The sequence below is a fragment of the Schistosoma haematobium genome, chromosome 1 (genome assembly GCF_000699445.3).
Source record: "Schistosoma haematobium chromosome 1, whole genome shotgun sequence".
Classification (NCBI taxonomy): domain Eukaryota; kingdom Metazoa; phylum Platyhelminthes; class Trematoda; order Strigeidida; family Schistosomatidae; genus Schistosoma; species Schistosoma haematobium.
Window position 1 is genome coordinate 87,598,451 of NC_067196.1, and position 20,117 is coordinate 87,618,567.

General features: G+C 41.0%; 1 protein-coding gene across 3 annotated transcripts in view; it reads left to right on the plus strand.

Annotated features, from left to right (window-relative positions):
* Positions 1–10,959: 10,959 nt before the first annotated feature.
* Positions 10,960–20,117, plus strand: part of NT5C3_1 (5'-nucleotidase, cytosolic III) — a 30,598-nt gene continuing 21,440 nt past the window's right edge. The window contains exons 1-7 of one of the 3 annotated variants that reach the window (XM_035732466.2): positions 10,970–11,056; positions 11,088–11,403; positions 11,447–13,345; positions 17,719–17,826; positions 17,865–17,956; positions 18,761–18,834; positions 18,876–18,922. In XM_035732466.2, the coding sequence (XP_035587482.1) occupies positions 13,238–13,345; positions 17,719–17,826; positions 17,865–17,956; positions 18,761–18,834; positions 18,876–18,922 (429 nt within the window). In that variant the 5' untranslated portion in view covers positions 10,970–11,056; positions 11,088–11,403; positions 11,447–13,237. The other 2 variants (XM_051209944.1, XM_051209945.1) reach the window with 2 other exon arrangements.

A 20,117-nucleotide genomic window follows, 5' to 3' on the forward strand; every position in this document is an offset into this window, starting at 1 on the left:
TATATGCCATACCTCACACAATGATCCATGTTTCATATCCTGCTGGAAAACACCATTTCTATAAGTACCATTTTACAAGCTTATCATGCAGTTACAACTTATAGACTGTGGGTAAGGCTTCGATGCAATGCATTAATTGACTATAGTATGAAGTATATGTTGCCAATCAGAGTATAGGCTATAGGAAGGGTATAATGTAGGATAGTTGTTTACCAAAGTACGTGGAAAAGTATAGAAGTATATGACTTGTAGATAAGGTAACGAGTGGAGAAATAATACTAATTGCTAGTCAACATAGTGTACAGAAGAGTAAAAAGTTAATAAAGAATAAACAGGAAGAAACTCACTTTAACTTGGTTACTTACTTACTTACACCTGTTACTCCTCGTGAAGGAACATAGGCCGCTCACCAGCATTCTCCATCCAACCCTGTCCTAGGCAATCCTTTCCAGCTCCGTCCAGTTGTAATTCATCGTTTTCATATCTGCTTCTATTATCCGACGCAATGTGTTCTTTGGCCTTCCTCTTTTTCGCTTCCCTTCAGGATTCCAAGTTAGGGCTTGCCTCGTGATGCAGTTTGACGATTTGCGTAATGTATGTCCTATCCATTTCCATCGTCTTTTCCTAATTTCTTCTTCAGCTGGAAGCTGGTTTGTTCTCTCCCACAGAAGGCTATTGCTGATGGTATCCGGCCAATGGATGTTGAGTGTCTTGCGTAGACAGCTATTTATAAATACTTGTATTCTCTTGATTGTGGTTGTTGTAGTTCTCCAAGTTTCAGCTCCATACAGTAGAACTGTCTTGACGTTCGTATTGAAGATTCTCACTTTGATATTGGTTGAAAGTTGTTTTGAGTTGCATATGTTCTTCAATTGAAGGAATGCGACCCTTGCTTTGCCAAGCCTCACCTTTACGTCTGCATCTGAACCTCCTTGTCCATCGACGATGCTTCCTAGGTATGTGAAGGACTCTACGTCTTCCAGAGTTTCGCCATCAATAGTGATTGGATTGCTGTTGTCCGCTTTGAATTTGAGGACCTTGGTTTTCCCTTTGTGTATACTGAGGCCTACTGATGCAGAGACTGCTGCTACACTGGCTGTCTTTATTTGTATTTGTTCATGTGTATGCGATAGGAGGACTAGGTGATCTGCGAAGTCCAAATCGTCTAATTGATTCTGAGCTGTCCATTGTATTGTGTGCTTCCCCTCAGATGTCGAGGTCTTCATAATCCAGTCGACCACCAGAAGAAAGAGGAAGGGAGAGAGTAAACAGCCTTGTCTGACTCCGGTCCTTACTTAAAATGCATCTGTCAGCTGTCCTCCATGCACGACCTTGCACTGTAGTCCGTCGTATGAGTTCCAGATAATATTGACAATCCTCTCAGGAACTCCGTAGTGTCGAAGAAGTTTCCATAACGTCCTCCTATCTACACTGTCGAATGCCTTTCCACAATCAATGAAGTTGATGTATAGTGATGAGTTCCACTCAACTGATTGTTCGACGATGATCTGTAGTGTTGCAACTTGGTCTGTGCACGACCGATCCTTTCGGAATCCAGCTTGTTGATCTCAAAGTTGGGCGTCTAATGCATCCTTCATCCGGTTCAGCAACACTCTGTTGAAGACCTTCCCTGGTATTGACAGTAGTGTAATGCCTCTGTAGTTTTCACATTTACTCAGATCTCCTTTCTTTGGAATCTTGACGAGGTGTCCTTCTTTCCAGTCCATCGGCACTTGTTCCTCCACCCAAATATTTTTGAATAGAAGGTGAGGCATGTTTGTAGTTACTCCGATGTCTGACTTCAATGCTTCAGCTGGTATATTGTTGGGTCCTGCTGCTTTCCCGCTCTTGATTTGTCTGATGGCCATTCTGATTTCTTCCGTCGTTGGTGGATTGATATCTATAGGAAGATTTGTGTGTGCTGCTTTGATGTCCGGTAGATTCATTGGAGCCGGCCTATTCACGAGTTCTTCAAAATACTCCACCCATCTGTTCCGCTGTTGCTGAATTTCAGTGATTAGCATGCCTTCTTCTCTGTCTTTGACCGGTCTCTCTGGTTTACTGTATTTCCCTGCTAGTTTCTTCGTTGTGTCGTAGAGCTGTTTCATATTTCCTTCCCTTGCAGCTTTTTCGGCCATCGTTGCTAGTTCTTCCACTTATTTCTTCTTGTCGGCTCTAATGCTCCTCTTCACTTGTTTGTTTGCTTCTATGTATTCAGCTTGTGCTTGGAATTTCTCTGTTCGTGTTCGGCTATTGTTTATTGCTGCCTTCTTGTTCTTCCTTTCTTTGATCCTGTCCAGTGTTACTATAGAGATCCATTCCTTATGATAGTGCTTCTTCAGTCCCAGAACCTGTTGATACGTTGAAGTTATTACCTTTCCGGTTGTCGCCCATAGTAGTTTCTTCTTCCTTCGGTAGATACTGTAAGATTTGGAACCTATTGTTGAGAGCTATCTTGAATTTATTGAATTTTTCAGTATCTCGAAGGAAGGCTGTATTGAACCTTTGTAGTGCTGTTTGTCCACTTGTCCAGTTTTTCTTTAGCTTCAGTTTTAAATTGGCTACAACTAGGTGGTGATCTGAAGCTACGTCAGCACCTCTACTGGTTCTCACATCTTCCATTGTCCTTCGGAATTTTTTATTGGTGCAATATGATGTATCTGGTTCTCTGTAGTGTGGTCCGGTGAGATCCATGTAGCATTGTGTATACGTTTGTGTGGAAATATTGTGCCTCCTATGACCAATTTGTTGAACGTACACAGATTTGCAAATCTTTCTGCATTTTCGTTTCTCTCACTCAGTCCATGTCGTCCCATGATATCTTCATATCCGGTGTTATCTATTCCGAGATCTCCCATCAGAATGGTGAGGTCGTTTCTTGGTCACTTCTCTATGATTGACTGCAGCCGCTCGTAGAATTGATATTTAATATCGTCGTTGCTATCATTGGTGGCTGCATAACATTGAATAATATTCATTGTGATCCCCTCCTTCTTTGTTGAATGATGCTTTGATGATTCTGGATCTATGAGATTGCCATCCTACAAGTGCATTACATGTCTTTTTGGACAGCCTTAAAGCAACTCCCTGAATGTGTGGAGCATTTTCCTCTTCGTGGCCGGAGTATAGCAGCATTTCTTCCGTATTTAGCCTTTGTTGTCCAGATTGGGTCCAATGGGTTTCGCTGATTCCCAGTACTGCCATGTTGTATCTCCTCATTTCTGTTGCTATTTGACTGGACTTCCCGATCTCCCACATTGTTCGGACGTTCCATGTACCCATAAAAGTTTTTGCACTGGTTGTTAGAAGGGGCATCGGCCTCGTGGCTTCCGAAGGAATTCGGCTTTCACCATGAAGCGTCATAATTCTTCTAAATGAAGACCTTCTAACTTTCAGGGCAGAGTTTAGATGGTATGAATAATTTTTTCTGTTTAGCGTTTTGTTAGCGAGTTAGTTTTCTACGGTATGGGGACACTAACCCCATGCCCAACCCTCCTCCTTTACCCGGACTTGGGACCGGCAGTAACTGTAACAGCTCAGGTTGGTTGGTTAAGAGTTGACCCCAAACAACCAAGCATATGCTAAAACAGTATTGTTCAAGTATTCACTCACTTCCTTATTTTTTATAAGCGTTATATTCCCTATTATCTTATATTGGATGTTGAGAGCCTTTGTTTGTCTGAACAGACAATCCCACACTCCACTGTGACTGCGCGAAGATCGAAATAAAAACCTATTCACTACTTCTCTGGTTTCTTCTATCAATAGCACGAGGGTTACCTTAAGGCACGAAATAACTCCAGGAGAGCTACAGGCGGAGTTACATTAACTTGGTGCTGTTGTTGTTTTGTGTTGTCATAACCAGTTGATGGGTAACAGGCCCCATATATCCAAGACCGCCGTTAGTAGACAGTCGATTGTGATGTCCTCTTGACGTTTTAGAGTGGTGGTGAATGTCCGTAGAGACCGAGTTTAGTTAAACAGTATTGATAGATCCAGTGAGTTACCTGTCTACTTCAAGTGAAGAAATAGGGTGTTGAGCTCTAACCTACAGTGTTTGTACCAGTCGTCTACCATGTTGAGTTCATGTTGGATTGTTTGCATAGCACTACGTACATCCCAAATGTCAGTTTTAAAATTGACTTTTAAGTCATCGGCATAGAGGTAGGTCTTACCTGTGCTAAAGCACTTGAATATATTGTTGATGTAGATTATAAAGAGCAATAGACCCAAGACACTACCCTGCACAACACTACTGGTTGTTGGTCGAGGTTTAGATGTTGCAGTGTTAATCTTGGTTATTTGGTATCTGTTCGTAAGAAAAGATTTTATCCATTGCAAAAGACGATTCATAGTTCCAACTGACTTAAGTCTGTTGATTAGAAGATTATGGGGTACTTTATCAAAGGCTTTCTTAATATCGAAATATAGTATAACCACTAGTTTCTTCTGGTCACGTATGCCAGTAACCTCGTTAAAGAAGTCTATCAGACATGTACTGCAGGACCTTGTTCTAATGAAGCTATGTCGTGACGGATCTATTAGATCTTCCTTAAGTAGGTGATCAGATAGGTGATTTGTATCACTTTTTCTATTATTCGTGATATAACTGGAGTGATATTTATGGGTCTGTAGTTTTCTACCAGGTTTCTCGGTCCGGATTTTTGTTTGGGAAGAACATACGTTACCTTCCAGGTATATATATACCAATAATAATAAACTCATTTACCGTTAACGGATTTCAGAAAGAATTAGATGTATTATGAAAGGACGTGTGCTTCGTAAGTTAATTTTATGTGACCCAACTGTTGCTGCTACCTTGACGTGCTTATCGTGATAAACCAAACAGGCTATACTGGATAGGACAATCGTTTCTCAAGGTCCTACCATGCAAAACAGGTCGGTTGAAGAACGGTAGGACTAGACGCAGCAGACCCAGGGTCCGAGGGCGGAGTTGTACTGCTGATTTGATGTCTGGCGGCAGTAAGATGTTTCCCTTACACAGCCAGCGCAACAACAATGCTACCTTACCACAAGGAGGGGTGGGGTTTGAACAGGTCGACCATAAAAATGCACGCCTCGCCTTATCTCATGGATATCCGTCTTCTCCGGTAAGGTCACAACAAATACGGAGCTAACAAGAAAATTACTGACGAAAAGGTCGTGTGAGATCGACCTCAAGCAGTTGTCCCTTGGGCACTGTGGTCACGCTTTCAGGTTACTAAGACCACCTTTTATCCGATTTCCTTTTCAAGTACCTCCAGAAGAACCCTTCCATTGTGCGGACAACCGGGAAGTGATAACTGCCCTCATACCTCTAACAACACTCAAGATCACTGTATTCATAATCAATATCCCTCTTTATTTTCTGTTAATCGGCCCTCAATAAGGCGTTGAAACCTTTGTGTATCGTAACACATAGCTGAGGCATGCTGATAAAAAATGAAGTACTTTAATTCAGTATCCTGTAACCTCCACTGGGAGCTTGTTAAGACTTTCGAATCACTTCTGTGCTAATAGCGTTTATGGAAATCTCAATAGGTGCTTCCGTGGGGATACAGTTGACGTTGGACGCCAACCACTACTACTCTTTTAAAGGCATCAAACGAAACTAAGATCACTATTGGCTATTTTATGTCCAGATCATTCATAAACCCATCATATGAACCAGCTCTTAGCACTTCAGGAGTTAGTTGTATTGCCTTCGATAATAAAGGTGGTCCTCTAGGTATGATATGATCTGTAACCTTGTTACCCACGAATATGAACTACGGACCTCGAGATATTTCTCGAGTATTTGTTAAAAATACGAATAGTAGGGAGCCTATTTGAATATCTGAGCTACCTGTTCCTATCATCCGGATATTTCAACAAGTTATCCGTCTTTTTTTTGTTATAATACATCATTATGCCTATTAGTCGCATAACCTATTCAGGTGCGTTTGTGAAATGTTCACGATTTTTGGCAGTACAACTTACAAAAGAGCACAATCAGAGACATTGTGGTTGTTAACAATATGCATAAAAAAGAATGCACATTATTCAGATGTCGATCTCTAAACTACTAACATCTAACTGGCGACCACTCAATATTTATCGCAAGGGTCGATCAAGAAATAAAAAGGATAACTTCTTGAAATACTTTGTGCTGAGAATTTCATATTTTACTAAAAATTCAATATTGAATAAAGCCTCTTATAATAATAATTAACCGTACGTTTAACTCCATCTAGCCCTAACTTAAAGGCAGAAAGTGATTTTCCAGAAACAGATGACTTGTCGTTACTATTTACCAACCTTCTCTTGTATCAGTAGACAAACATGTAGCGTAGTTCTATCAAACCTTTTTAAATGACAGACACTGAGGTCTGAAGCAATAAAAATCCAGCGGGTGGGTCCGATAAACTCATGTACAATTAAGGACACTTCTGAATGCATGTATCAAACTGTTTCCAACTAATAGCTGAAGTGCTAGAGCACTTGATATTCATTCCATCATAACGAGCTTGAACTAACGAAGCTCCCCTGCCCATTTTCCTAAGTTCTTTGCATTGTGTTTTAGTCGAAACCCAGACTAGAACAGGATGAGAACTATCGCCAGTAACAATACTGCTTATTATTAACAATAACGTACAGATCTTCTGTAGGTTATTCAATGACCAAAGACTGTGGCCGGTGATTTTCGGAAGTAGTATCTGAGCTTTCATAAAATTAATAGCTTCCTTGAGCTCATAAATTTAAGAATAATGTTACTTACTTACTTACTTACGCCTGTTACTCCTCGTGAAGGAACATAGGCCGCTCACCAGCATTCTCCATCCAACCCTGTCCTAGGCAATCCTTTCCAGCTCCGTCCAGTTGTAATTCATCGTTTTCATATCTGCTTCTATTATCCGACGCAATGTGTTCTTTGGCCTTCCTCTTTTTCGCTTCCCTTCAGGATTCCAAGTTAGGGCTTGCCTCGTGATGCAGTTTGACGATTTGCGTAATGTATGTCCTATCCATTTCCATCGTCTTTTCCTAATTTCCTCTTCAGCTGGAAGCTGGTTTGTTCTCTCCCACAGAAGGCTATTGCTGATGGTATCCGGCCAATGGATGTTGAGTATCTTGCGCAGACAGTTATTTATAATGTAGAGAAGCGTATTCTGAGGTTCGAAGTTGGTTTCGCGTGCCTATACAGTAAACGTGCAAACATTCTGAAGATTGTTATGGTTTGTCTGAATGACGCTAATTTATGCTGTATTGTCCGTTAGTTTAAAACTGCCACAACTATTCGGAGCTTGACAACATCTTAATCAGTAACACTTCTTATGATCGAAACGTGCCAACTCGATGAAATCAGAGATCAGAAGAGAAGAAGTTTGAAGATATATTTGTTAGAATATCGATATGTCGAGAAGTGACCAAGGTAAGCTGGCCAGCGGTTGTTGGAGTAGTGGAGCACAGCGTACCCACTCATGATCTGGTACGGATGCATGACCGAGTGCCTTTAGTTAGGTGAATCCATTAAAACTTGTAGTGACTCACTTTTATCACGAGAACACGATTGGTTTATTGAAAACAATTATTATTATAACCAGTTGTACCAGTGGCTGTTTAATGTGCTCTTTAACTGTGCTAAAAAACATCTATTATATTTACACTTTGATTGTGAACTCGCGCGAATTCGGTTACGCTCTGTAACCAGGCTTGTATCCTGGCACGATCTCGGTATTCTTTCGATACCACGAGATCGCCAGCAAATATATCTCGACTTGGTCCATTAATTGCCTTCTGATATTTGGCTTCTGGTGTATTTTATGCATATCCTGGCACGCGTTCCTTGGTAGCGGTGTTCATAGTCAATCTCGACTCGACGCTACGCTACAAACTAATGATAAGTTATTCTCAAATAACAGTCTATGATATGTGAGGCATGTTAGTTTACCGACATCAGGTATCAAAGACCACCACAATGTAAAGATCTTTCATCATCATATCGCCTATCTATAACAGATGGCTGAATCCTCTGGCATTGGTTGCCATCAATGCGTACTTTTGGGGGCGTCATTTTGAGGATTGGTTGAAGTGGTAGTAGATTTGGGTCGGAAAATTGAAGGGTCTTTGTCTTCTATGGAACAACTATACATCTTTGGCACTCACATCAACTAGATTTCTCCGAACCTTGTTGTTGGGACAGTAGATCTTCCAGTTAGTAACCCTTCTTTAATAGCTATAATTTATATTTGGTATTTTGAAGGCCAAAAAGATATTTTGGTGAGTCACAAGAGTCTTTAATTTGGTTTCGAGTCGCTAATGGCTCTAACCCGGTGGGTTAAACACCTATCCTCAGACTTCCGTTAGCCTTCAGAGATCGATCAAAGAATGAAGGCGGTTCATTACCAATGCTATTTTAAAACGAAACAAAAATTACTATAGACTTCTGTGAAAGTCATATTGAGGCTGGTACTATGTCAAGCCCACATAGGTTATCCTAGCTTCCGAAGAGATCAGTTGATTCATTATCCTTGAGTCACATTTTGATCTTGACTATTAATCGCTTATAAACCTTGACTGTTTATATGTAGGCGAACGTGTGTGCATTTCTTATCTTACCTGTAATTTGCCTGTAATTTATATTTGTTCGACTATATATATTAATTCATGTCTAGCCTGCATGCCTCCTCCAATCCCTATCGCTTTTTTTTCCTCCGCTCCATCTGCTTAGTTCCCCCGATTGTCTGTCAAGATTAATTAGTGTGCAAATATAGTCATTCAAAACCTCATTCTCGTATATGACTTCTATATTTACATTATTCACCAGCGCGGTTTAGGTCAATGATCATATACGAGAGTTGACGATATGCTTATTTCATTAACAATCATCCGTCCGACCTAATTATAATCAGATTTTGGCTCATATAAGACTATATAAAGAGAGTAACTACAATAAGCGTTTGTCGAAAGTTCGTGGGCTTTTCTTTCTCTGTCTCAAAGCAGCCTTCCGTTATGCAGCCTCTCTTCGTCAAGCCAAAACAGGAGTTTCTCAACTGCTAGGTCCTAACGGCCCGACCAACAACGATGGCGACGCCGCTAACCTTCTGGCGGCCCATTACTCTCAAACATTTCAACCGGCTGATATCAACTTTATTGACGACAGTTTCATCTGCAATTCCACAGGACTTTCTGAAGTGGACCTAAGCGCTGACTTGGTGTTCCGGAAACTGCAGCACTTACGACTTGACACTTCTCCTGGCCCGGATATGGTTCATCCTGCCATACTGAGGGAGGCAGCCTCAATCCTGGCAACGCCGCTTAGCGTGATGTTTTCACACTCGCTTAGCCGAGGCAAACTACCGGAAAATTGGAAGTTGGCTCACATCACACCAATTTTCAAAGGTGGTCGACGCAATGAACCTTCAAGTTACCGGCCGGTAGCTCTTCTGTCGTTACCTTCAAAACTCATGGAGTCCCTGATATGCGACGGTTTAAATGACTACCTACTGTCCTTAAATTTCTTCTCACCCCAACAGCATGGTTTCAGGAAGGGTTACTCTTGTATAACCAACCTGCTGACTGCGGTGGACAGATGGACAAGCATCCTCGATCGCAAGGGAAAGGTTGATGTCATTTACCTTGATTTCTCAAAAGCTTTTGATAAGGTTAACCACTTGTGTCTTATCAACAAGCTCAAACGACTAGGTATCAAACCACCTCTAATCGACTGGCTTACTTCATACCTAAAAAATCGACACTTTAAGGTTAGGGTTAATTTCACTTTATCTCAAGCTATGGAATGTTCTAGTGGGGTCCCCCAGGGCTCAGTACTAGGGCCTCTTCTCTTCTTGATTTACATAAATGATCTTCCTCAACAGGTAACGTCAGACTTATTACTTTTTGCCGACGACGTGAAACTTTGGAGAGAGATACGCAACCAAGACGATATACAGGCTCTTCAAGAGGATCTGACTCGACTTCATAGTTGGGCAGACGATAACGGACTTACCTTTAACACTTCTAAGTGTAAAGTAGTCCATCTGCGACATGTCGCAAACTACAGTTACAACTTAGGAAACTCCTCTCTAGTAGTATCCCAAGTCGAAAAAGATTTAGGAGTCCTGGTGCCCCATGACTTAAAGTCTTACGCTAACTGTGACAAAAATGCCTTCCGAGCAAACCTTGCACTGGTAACGTTGAGGCGCATTTTTGGTCAGTTTGACGGAAGAACTTTCCACACAATCTTCAATAGTTTCATCCGTCCCCATTTAGAGTACGGAAACATAGTACTCCCCCCCTCACTCCAAAAGGATAAGGTCACTTTGGAGCGTATCCAACGGCGAGCCACGAAATCAGTTCGAGGACTCAAATCTAAGCCTTACGAAGAACGCCTCCGTTCACTAGACCTTTACCCACTAGAATATAGGCGTCTTAGAGGTGATTTATTAATGGCTTATAGTATTCTTAACACTTCTGGACATCCTCTTAAACACCTACTTAAGCTTAGTTCGAACAATAACCTAAGGGGTAACACCCAGAAACTGGAAACACAACATAGCAAGACGGAATGTAGACACAACTTCTACTCCTTAAGAGTTGTCAAAAGCTGGAATTCGCTGCCGGCCGAGCTAGTCCAAGCGACTTCTCAGGAGTCCTTCAAGAGGCAACTTGACCTATTCCTAAGGACCAAGGACAGCATCGCACTATGATTTACCAATTTCTTTTCCTCTTTTATTGTTAACATACCTAGGTTCCTGCCTGGAGGATTTGGTGATCCCCTGCTACTAGACACGGAAGCCTGTTAAGCGAAAGCTTCTTCTATTCCGTCCACAACCATTTGAACCATTTGAATTTGAGTAAGCGAGAACAAACCAAAACTACCCAGGTGCATATCTCAGAGGGCAAAACATCCACATACCCTGTCTAGCAAAGTTTAAGTTGGAGCCTTGTTTTAATTGATGGCAGTGAAAAAAATACTTGACTGTATTTATAGGAGCGCAATCCAAAATGTATTGTCCCGAGATATGTTTGTTTGGTTCCTTATCGACATTGATATTGTTTCCTAAAGAGTTATATTGAGGTAATATGTTTCGTGATTCATTGTCTGTAAGTGGATCTGGAAGTAAAGGTGTTGCTGCAGGATTATAATTTATGGACGACTTTTGGCGACGCTAGTGACGTAGAGTTTAGTGGCCTTATATCTCACTTGGTATGGTATACTGACTGTTAGCGAAATACACATGCCGCCAACACCTGCACATTTTTATTTATTTAACTCGCTTTAGAGAACAACTATAAAATAAGCCTTGTGTGAGGATGCGTTTTTGAATACGTATATTTCACTCATTGATCCATACAAAAAAGACAGGATCGAAATAAAGGAAGCAGGACAAAACGAAGCGAAGCAGTGCGCAGCGAAGTAGACACGTGAGCCAACTCATTTTGATCAAGAGTGACTCAATATTTATAGTCAGACCCCAATTAAGTTCGACACTTAATGAGTAGGATAAGCGGCGAGACTCTAATTTGGGGACGACCTTTGAACGAATTTTAAATGACCTTGATAATTATTAGCCAATCAAAAGACAGTATGAAGTAAAAATATATTATAAGAAAGTAATGAATTACAGTGGATATTCTTCTTTTATGTGATTTAAAAGCCTGTTAAGGTTAGATAAAGGTTCAGAGGTTCTGAATTCATAATGCATACGTTCACTAACCTAGACCACATTAGGAGAGAAAAAGGTCGCCACCACAGAAACTAACCGTTACGTACATCTAGAGGTATGATTCAGAATCAACCTTATTGTTGCAGTTGTAATTTTTCTCGTTAAGTTTCGAGTTGGGTGTCATCCAGTACTTTTAGTTTCTTTTTCTCGTTCCCTCATCCTTAGCTTTCCGATGCAATTAATTTCATTATTTTCATTGTCTGATCTATCTTGTTAATTTTCACTGTCACCATCTCAATGTAAAGTATCGCATTTATTTATTTATATAAACATAAATATTAGTGCAAAGGGGCACCAAATACATATGCACCACACAAATCTCATTCGATATGTGTGAGGGCTGTGATACTGTCCGGGTGCCCAAACCGAAATAGGTGGTTTTCTTACGGGGCCACACCCGGAGCCTTCGATCTAAAGGTCTGATCCACAAGACAGTGGAGCAACGTTAGGAGATGCAGTTCCATGGCATCCGGTGGCCAACAATTGGTTCATCCGCCATTTGTTCCTTCAGGACCCTGGAGCCCATGTGCACCATTGGTTTGAAATCAGGGTTTTCCAAGTCCTCTAGGTGGACACTACATGTCCACCAACCAGGTTGGAGAGCCGGACATTCGCTTTTCGTCCTCTCACTTTCGTAAGCAACACCCCCTCCACGAGAAGGTAATGAGTAGGATTCCCCTGCCAGAGGCTATATACGCGTGACCATGTGAGAGCACTTTGAGAGGGAGAGAGGACTCTCCACACCCTTGGCTGTACTAGGGCATTTGGGAGTGATAAGGAGAAAGATCGAACATTGGCGACTTAGTCCAAAAAGACAAGGAATAGGTTTATATAAAAGAATACTGGTACTAACTACCTGGATCAAAATGAAAGTGATTAAATGCGCATCACTGTTACCAATTCTGAACCATTCCTCCCAACGTCTCTAACGAATAATCTTTTAAGCATTCATTAAAATCGTAAAGTATATAGTACTGAGATCAAACTTAACGTTTTGTTTTTGGAATGTAAATACATTTACTTCTATAGCAAGTAGTTTTATAATGTATTTTACGTTGCTAAATTTTTCGCAAGTTTATGCAATTATCATCGATGAGATCAAAAACAATCCTATAATCAATTGTTTAAATGATAAACTGTCATAACTGTATGGCTTGTGGATAGTTATAATTGATATCAAACTTCAAACTTTTAACTAAGAGACTTCGTTTGAAGATTTACATTGTTATTATATCGTCTAGTTTTGGTTTTGCTATGAATGCATTAGTAGTTTGTAGCTAGTATTTTTCAGCTCCAAATGATTCTAAAATGTTAATAATGAAATTCTCCAATTTAGAGGGGACTAAAAGTTGGCTACTAATTGTATACCAACACATGGCACGAACTTGTTTGGATAATTCCCAGTCCACGTGTATCTGGTTTCCAAAAACTAATATATCAACAATAGTCTAGGTGGCTGGTGACAGATCCTTACTACAACAAGCTTCTCATTAAAGACTTATGGTGCTACTTATAGTACCCGCCTACAATTTATGAAGTATTGGATTGGATTTCAACTGTTGCTTTTCCGATCTCGGGGACCAAACGGTGTCAAGGTGTTTGCAGAAAAAATGTCTGGAAATCCATTTGTTCACGAATATGTACGTGGATAAACGAATTAGTTTTTTGCATGTATGTAGTTCGAAATAAGGCTGTTTACGAGGCATTCACTTGGTTATATTATTGTAAACTAGCTTACATGGCTCCGAAAAAAAACATGCTTATCAATGGAGCCATTTTTCAGCTTTTCTAGAACTTTGGATCTATGAGCTTCGATTCCCATCCCCGTTCCACCTACTTGGGCTACTAGGTATCGGTAATTAGTTGACAAAATGTGTTTCTGTTTTCGACTTGACATCAATCAAACTATCGTCGCTGTGCCGGAACACACGTTACCGAACCTCTGCATTACTGTTGCCACTGGATGTCAGCAATCCTTCGGTGACAAAAATGATCAAACACAGAGAGTCGTCTAACATTCTCAACTCTGAGATGCCAGGTTTCACAAGCATAGAGCAAAACTGGTCTCATCGACGCGTTGTAGATCCGACCTTTAACAGCCAGACTAACATCGCTTATGCGCTAAAAATAGCCCAGATTGGCATCAACCATTCTGGCTTTCACTACACGTCAATTAATCTCATCACTCACGCCATTACCGGTACTTGCGCGGCTACCCAGACACAATAATTCGACTACTTCTATCCGCTCACCACCCAGAGTTGAGTGCAGTCTCAGGGTTCTCCCAGTCTTGTAAAAGTACTATGCACTTGGAAGGTACAAGGCACATACAATAACTACAGACACTTGTTGCCAACTGACTATGTGCGGATTGCATGACTTGGCTATTATTGCACAGCAAGACAATATCATCACCATACTCAATGTCGAAAAGTCTTTCTCTAGGCAACAGATGCACACCGCCATTACTTGAACCCATCAGAGCTGTTTGTATGCAAATTTGGAGAGGAATGGTGAGATTGACTACCCAGCCTAACCCCACTGCTTGAATGAAACGATGGAGGAAGGTGATTGTATGCCCTCATTCTGTCAGTATGCAGGGCTTTCAAAATGTTAGTAAAATTTCCAGACACACCTTTCCTCAATATACAATCCCAGAGAACAGTCCTGTCCAGCAAATCGAAGGCGACCCTAATGTTAAGAATAACTACGATTCAGTCAGTCAGTCAGTAACAACGTAGAACTTCGTACGTACGTACATCAGTTCGAGTTGCCACACTACCTTAACACAGAGATGCAGTTGTCGATTCAAATCCCGTAGTGGTAGAGGTAGTAAGAGTATAAGCAGTAATCGGGAAGATTAGGGTTCGGTGATGTTATTTAAAGAGTATAATCCAGTGAAATAAATTTGGAAAGAGGAAAAAACGGACATGAAGAATTCAGAAGATTAGAACTTGGAAGAACACAAAGAGTGGATGCACCTGCGCCATCGCAAACGATTTTGAGCCATGTCATTCAGGGTCTCTAACCATCGGTTGCTATCATCTCGCGAATCGCAACCAGGTAGTCTACACCCACCAACATGACTCAGTCCACTTGTCAGTGACTTCATGAACTTGTGCTATGTTTTGGTTTGGCCGCCTCTACCTTTCTTCCAACCTACTCCTATACCATTGAACATCGCTCGTCCAGGCAGTCGGTCGTTGGGCATACGTAACACGTGTCCCAGACATCTCAACTGATGAAGTTTCACTACTTCATCAATTGATTTGCCATCCTTACCTAGTACCCGTTTCCTAACAACTGCGTTACTTACTCGATGGTCCCATGATATACGAGCAATGTTTCGAAGACACCTATGATCAAATACTAGTAGCCTACGGATATCCTCTACTCTTACCGGCCATGTTTCACTGCCATAAAGTAGGACGGGACGAACTGCTGAGCAGTAAACCCGTCCTTTGGTTGATAGACGGATATCTCGCCTACGCCATAAATGACGCAAGTTGGTAAAAGCTAGTCGAGCCTTCTGTATCCGTGCTGAGACTTCGTCACACACCAGACCACGAGAGCTGATGAGACTTCCAAGATAAGTGAAGCGGTCGACACACTCAACTACTTCACTCCCTATCACTAGTTCGGGTGTCGATGTAACCCAATCCTGAAGCAACATTTGGCATTTCGAGGGGGAGAATCGCATCCCGAACATGCTTGCATTGTTGCTTAGAGTGGTCAGAAGACTCTGCATTTTGTCAGCGTCTTCACCAAGTAAAACTATGTCATCTGCATATTCTAAGTCAACAAGTGAACCTCCTGGTAGAAGTTCAACCCCTTGAAATCTAGACGAGGAAAGTGTTATCTCTAAAAGTACGTCGACCACAAAGTTGAACAAGAATGGGGAGAGTGGGCAGCCCTGACGAACACCACTTGAGGTAATCAATTCTGATGACAGTTCGCCATAAGCTCTCACTCTACCAGTTGTGTTCGAGTAGAAAGCCTGTATAAGGTTAATGTACTTCTTTGGTACTCCTTTCAGTGACAAACACTGCCATAGAACCTCACGATCAACAGAGTCGAATGCCGCCCTAAGGTCGAGAAATACTACAATTGTGGGGCGTCTGAATGTGTGTCTGTGTTCTAGAACCTGACGTAGTGTGAATATCTGATCTATACAACCACGTCCAGGTCGAAAACCAGCCTGATTTTCTCTAATCTGCTCTTCACGAGCTTTGAATTGGCGTCGAAGTGTTATTGAAGCTAATATTTTAGACACTGATTCCTCCTTGTGGGAAGGCAGCATCGCTGCAGATGCTGGTTGTCCGAGGGAAACACCTTACTGCTGTCACACCCCTCTACAGTCAGCAGTACGACTTCGCCCTCAGACCTTGAGTTGCTGCTTTTAGTCTTACCGTTCTCCAATCGACCTGCCTGGCATGGTAGAACCTACAGGGACATATGTTCCAGCCAATATAGCTCAGTTGGGTCATCACGATAGGCAAGCCCGACCACCGCGTCAAGGTAGCAGCTTCGGTTGGGATAACTACGATTGTTGGTCTGCGATAAGTATGACGGTTTTATAACATTTGGCGGAGGGTGAAGATATGATCAATATATCCTCGACCAGAACGAAAACCAGTCTGCTCCTCGCGAGTCAATCTTTCTCGGGTTTTGAACAACCTACGAAGTATGACGGAAGCCAATAGCTTGGACGCAATCGGAATTAGACTTATCTTCCGATAGTTGTTAAAGAGACGACGTGAACGTTTTCCAAACGTAGGGACAATTATTGACTAATTCCACGATGTTAGGACACTCTAATTGCCAGACCTTTGTGAACAACTCAGTCAGTTCCTTAGCCATAGAGTCACCACCATCTTTAAAAAGGGTCGGAAGTAAGTCTTCTGTCTGGGCCCGGTGATTTGTAGCGCTTTGCGAGTTCGAGTCCTTTGCGGACTCCCGCCTCATTTGGTGGATCAATCGTCACAGGTCGTAAAGAGCAGGATAGTCTTATCGATCACTGTCCTCTCCTGGTGGGGGCTGTTGTTTACGAAGTCGAGAGGACGAAAAGCGAATGTCCGGCTCTCTAACCGAGTTAACGGATATGGAGGGTCCACCTAGGGGAGTTGGAAAACCCTCATTCCAAACCAATGGTGCACATGGGTTCCAGTATCCTGAAGGAATAAATGGCGTATGAACCAATTGTTGGCCACCGGTTGCCATGGAACTGCATCTCCTTACGATGCTCCATTACTTTGTGGATCAGACCTTCAGGTCGAGGGCTCCGGGTGTGGCCCCGTAAGAAAACCACCTACTTCGGTTTGGGCACCCGGACAGTATCACAGCCCTCACACATATCGAATGAGATTTGTGTGGTGCATATGTATTTGGTGCCTCCTTGTACCAATATCTATGTGTTCAAATAAAATAATAAATAATTTCGATAGGCTATTAGCTAACCTTGAACCTAGCTCGGTTCGATACCTAGTTGCAACGTAAGTTACAACCAACTTGCTGACATCAATCCTTTGGTGACGATCACTTCGTTGGCCACTGAAAAGTAAGGTAAGATTGGCATGATCAGAGTCTAGATAGGTACTCCAAAAGGAGCGGCAGTCTTGTACACAACCACTCCAGCGGTAGCTGTTCGCGACGTGACCAATCTGAATCCAGGCTTGAGATGCAGAGGAAGGGTGCCAGGTGGCACATCGGCGATGACTGTGCCGGTAGTTAGTGCTAGCCAGAAACAGGTTGTGGTCTGTGCACAGTTGCTGTAGACGGTCCTCGTTATCTGACTTGCGACCAACTAGTCCTCATCGAACTTATTTTAACAACAGACATCTCCAATACTAGTATAAACAGCAAACAATGAGTCTAACGTTTCGTTATTATTTAGAGAAAATAGTATTTAGTATATATTACTGAGTTACTATTATTTTTATTATCAAGGTTATCATTTTCCTGCTCATCTGTAACATTTTATAGATTCATTCATTAGTGTTTTTTCTCATAATAGCCACAAATTCAGATCAATTCTGTGAATAATCTCACTACAACTATTCAGAATACGTTACAAATGACAGTTTCAACACTACTGAATCAAATTTTAGAAAATTCAAATATTGTAAGTTTGAAATATTAAACCTTTATTTAAACTGTTAGAGAAACATTAATTCTGCGACAGTTTATATAAAAAATATTAAAACTGTTCAACAGAAGTTAGAAATATTGACTACTAGTGAGAAAGACAAATTGTAAGTATCTATAATTTTATCTATTTAATCATCTTTGTATAAATTTCTTCAATTTGAAGATAGTTTTTATAACGAACTGATACTTGGTGAAAAATTATTCAGAATCCGACAAATTTTCGTCCTGACTTCGAAAAAACCAAACTATATTCAAAGCACTGAGTTGATGCTGATTATCGATATCATTTAGAACTTACAGCTTATACGATTTCACTTTACACAGAGTGTGGAAAAGATCGAATCCTCCAGGAAGTATTAGTTCTCTCAAGATTACAGGTACACCTTGTTGAAGAGTGTCAAATAGTACAAAATATAGACCCTGGGGTCTCCTTTTGACTACCTACGACCACCACCATCTAACGGTGGAGTCTAATATTTCAACAAAATAAGAGGTTGTTTTTATTGTGAGGCTTGGTGCAGTTCAGGGGGATGCTAATTACCGCGGTACTACTACTACTACTACCTCAGTATTATGTTTTGTTTGAATCCCAATCTGTTGCTGTTCCTGATTGATTTTAGACTCCACATTCGCTACTTATAACTCATGATAAGTCACTGGGTGGAAATAGCCACCTTTTATTTAACATGTACTAGTTATTGTCTGTACCTTTGCGTCCTTCATCTTCGACATAAAACTGGTTGGCTTTTGTTCGATAAGTATTATGGAGTCATTGAAATATAATTAGAATTCACTTGAATCTAGAATCCAAACCCTCATCGGAGTATAACTGGTTAGCTTGACGCGTTACTTATATATAGTTGGTTTATATATAGTCATGTTGATTCTTCTTTTCTGGCTTCTTTTAGAGAAATTATTACAGATTTTGATCGTACACTATCAAAATATTGTCATGATGGTGAACTTGTTCCGACTTCTTATGGTAACTTGTTTCAAATTTCTATAATACATCTTTTTCTCTAGGTATTTTTGAATCAGATCCTGAATTAACGGAAACAGCGAAATCCATGGTGGGTGGTCATCTACTGGTTTAAAGAAAAAATCATATGTGATTTCAGTTCCGAGTAGTTAGTAGATTTATTGGTGCTCAGACTGTTTAGTTATTACTTATGCCTGTTACCCCTCATGGAGGAGCATAGGCCGCCCACCATTACTGGAGGGTGATGGATTAGTGGTCATAAACTGCTCAGCTTCCAACCAATAGGTTGCAGGTTTGACTCCCGTTCTATACATTTTGCTTTGGATAGCCCTGTAATTATCACTACTATCCCTCACATATAACTGAAGTATTACTCAAAGCCCAGTATCTAAACCTGTATTTAGTGAATGAATTACAATAGAACAAGAAGAATCGTTGAAAAAAAGAAGTGTTATACATATTTCGTGTAGAGTTGTATAACCATGTTTTTAGATGCTATTTCACCGACTTTGATTTATAAAGCTGGATCACATATGTCTTGTATTTGAATATTGAGTGTTTCAAAGTTGATCATACTAAACAAGAATAAACCTGTTTAGTGATTTGTGTCAGTATTTCCCACTTTAAACTCTCTAGAATGAAGTATAAAATCTTAAAATTTTATCCCGACTATTCTGTATTTGACTCATCATTTCATCACTGACTAACAATATTAGGTTTACTAGTACTAGTGTTAAAGATGTGTATCCTTATCAAATGTTACCTGCTAAACTGCGACACGTTTTCCATAAGCTGTGACAGATGGAGTTCAAGCATGTCGGTTGTGAGGCTGTTACCTACTAAATGACGTAGTAAAATTTTTGGGTGACAATGAGAATTAATTAAATCTGGAAATTTAAACCATTGGATGCTGGGTTAGCGGTCCAAATGTTAAGCGTTTGCCGCGGGATCTGAAGATCCCATGTTCGATTCCCAGTGAATTCGTGAGTAAACTAGTGTGTGGGCGAGAATGATAATGATTAGTTGTTTGCTTAGTCAGAGTAATAGGTAGCCTGACAAGTACTTAATGAGTTATACATTCTCCTACCCTTGTTATTATTGGATTGTTGTCGGTTTTTGGTGTCGAAATATACTTGCGTTCTAGTCAGGCTAGTCACGTTTTCTTGATCTGAGTTGTGTTGAAGTCCTGTAGTATAGACACTGGGAGGGTATCTAGTGTAAATATTCGTATACGGCAAATTAGCATCTCATACACGTAGACAAAAAATCGAGCGTTATAGCATATA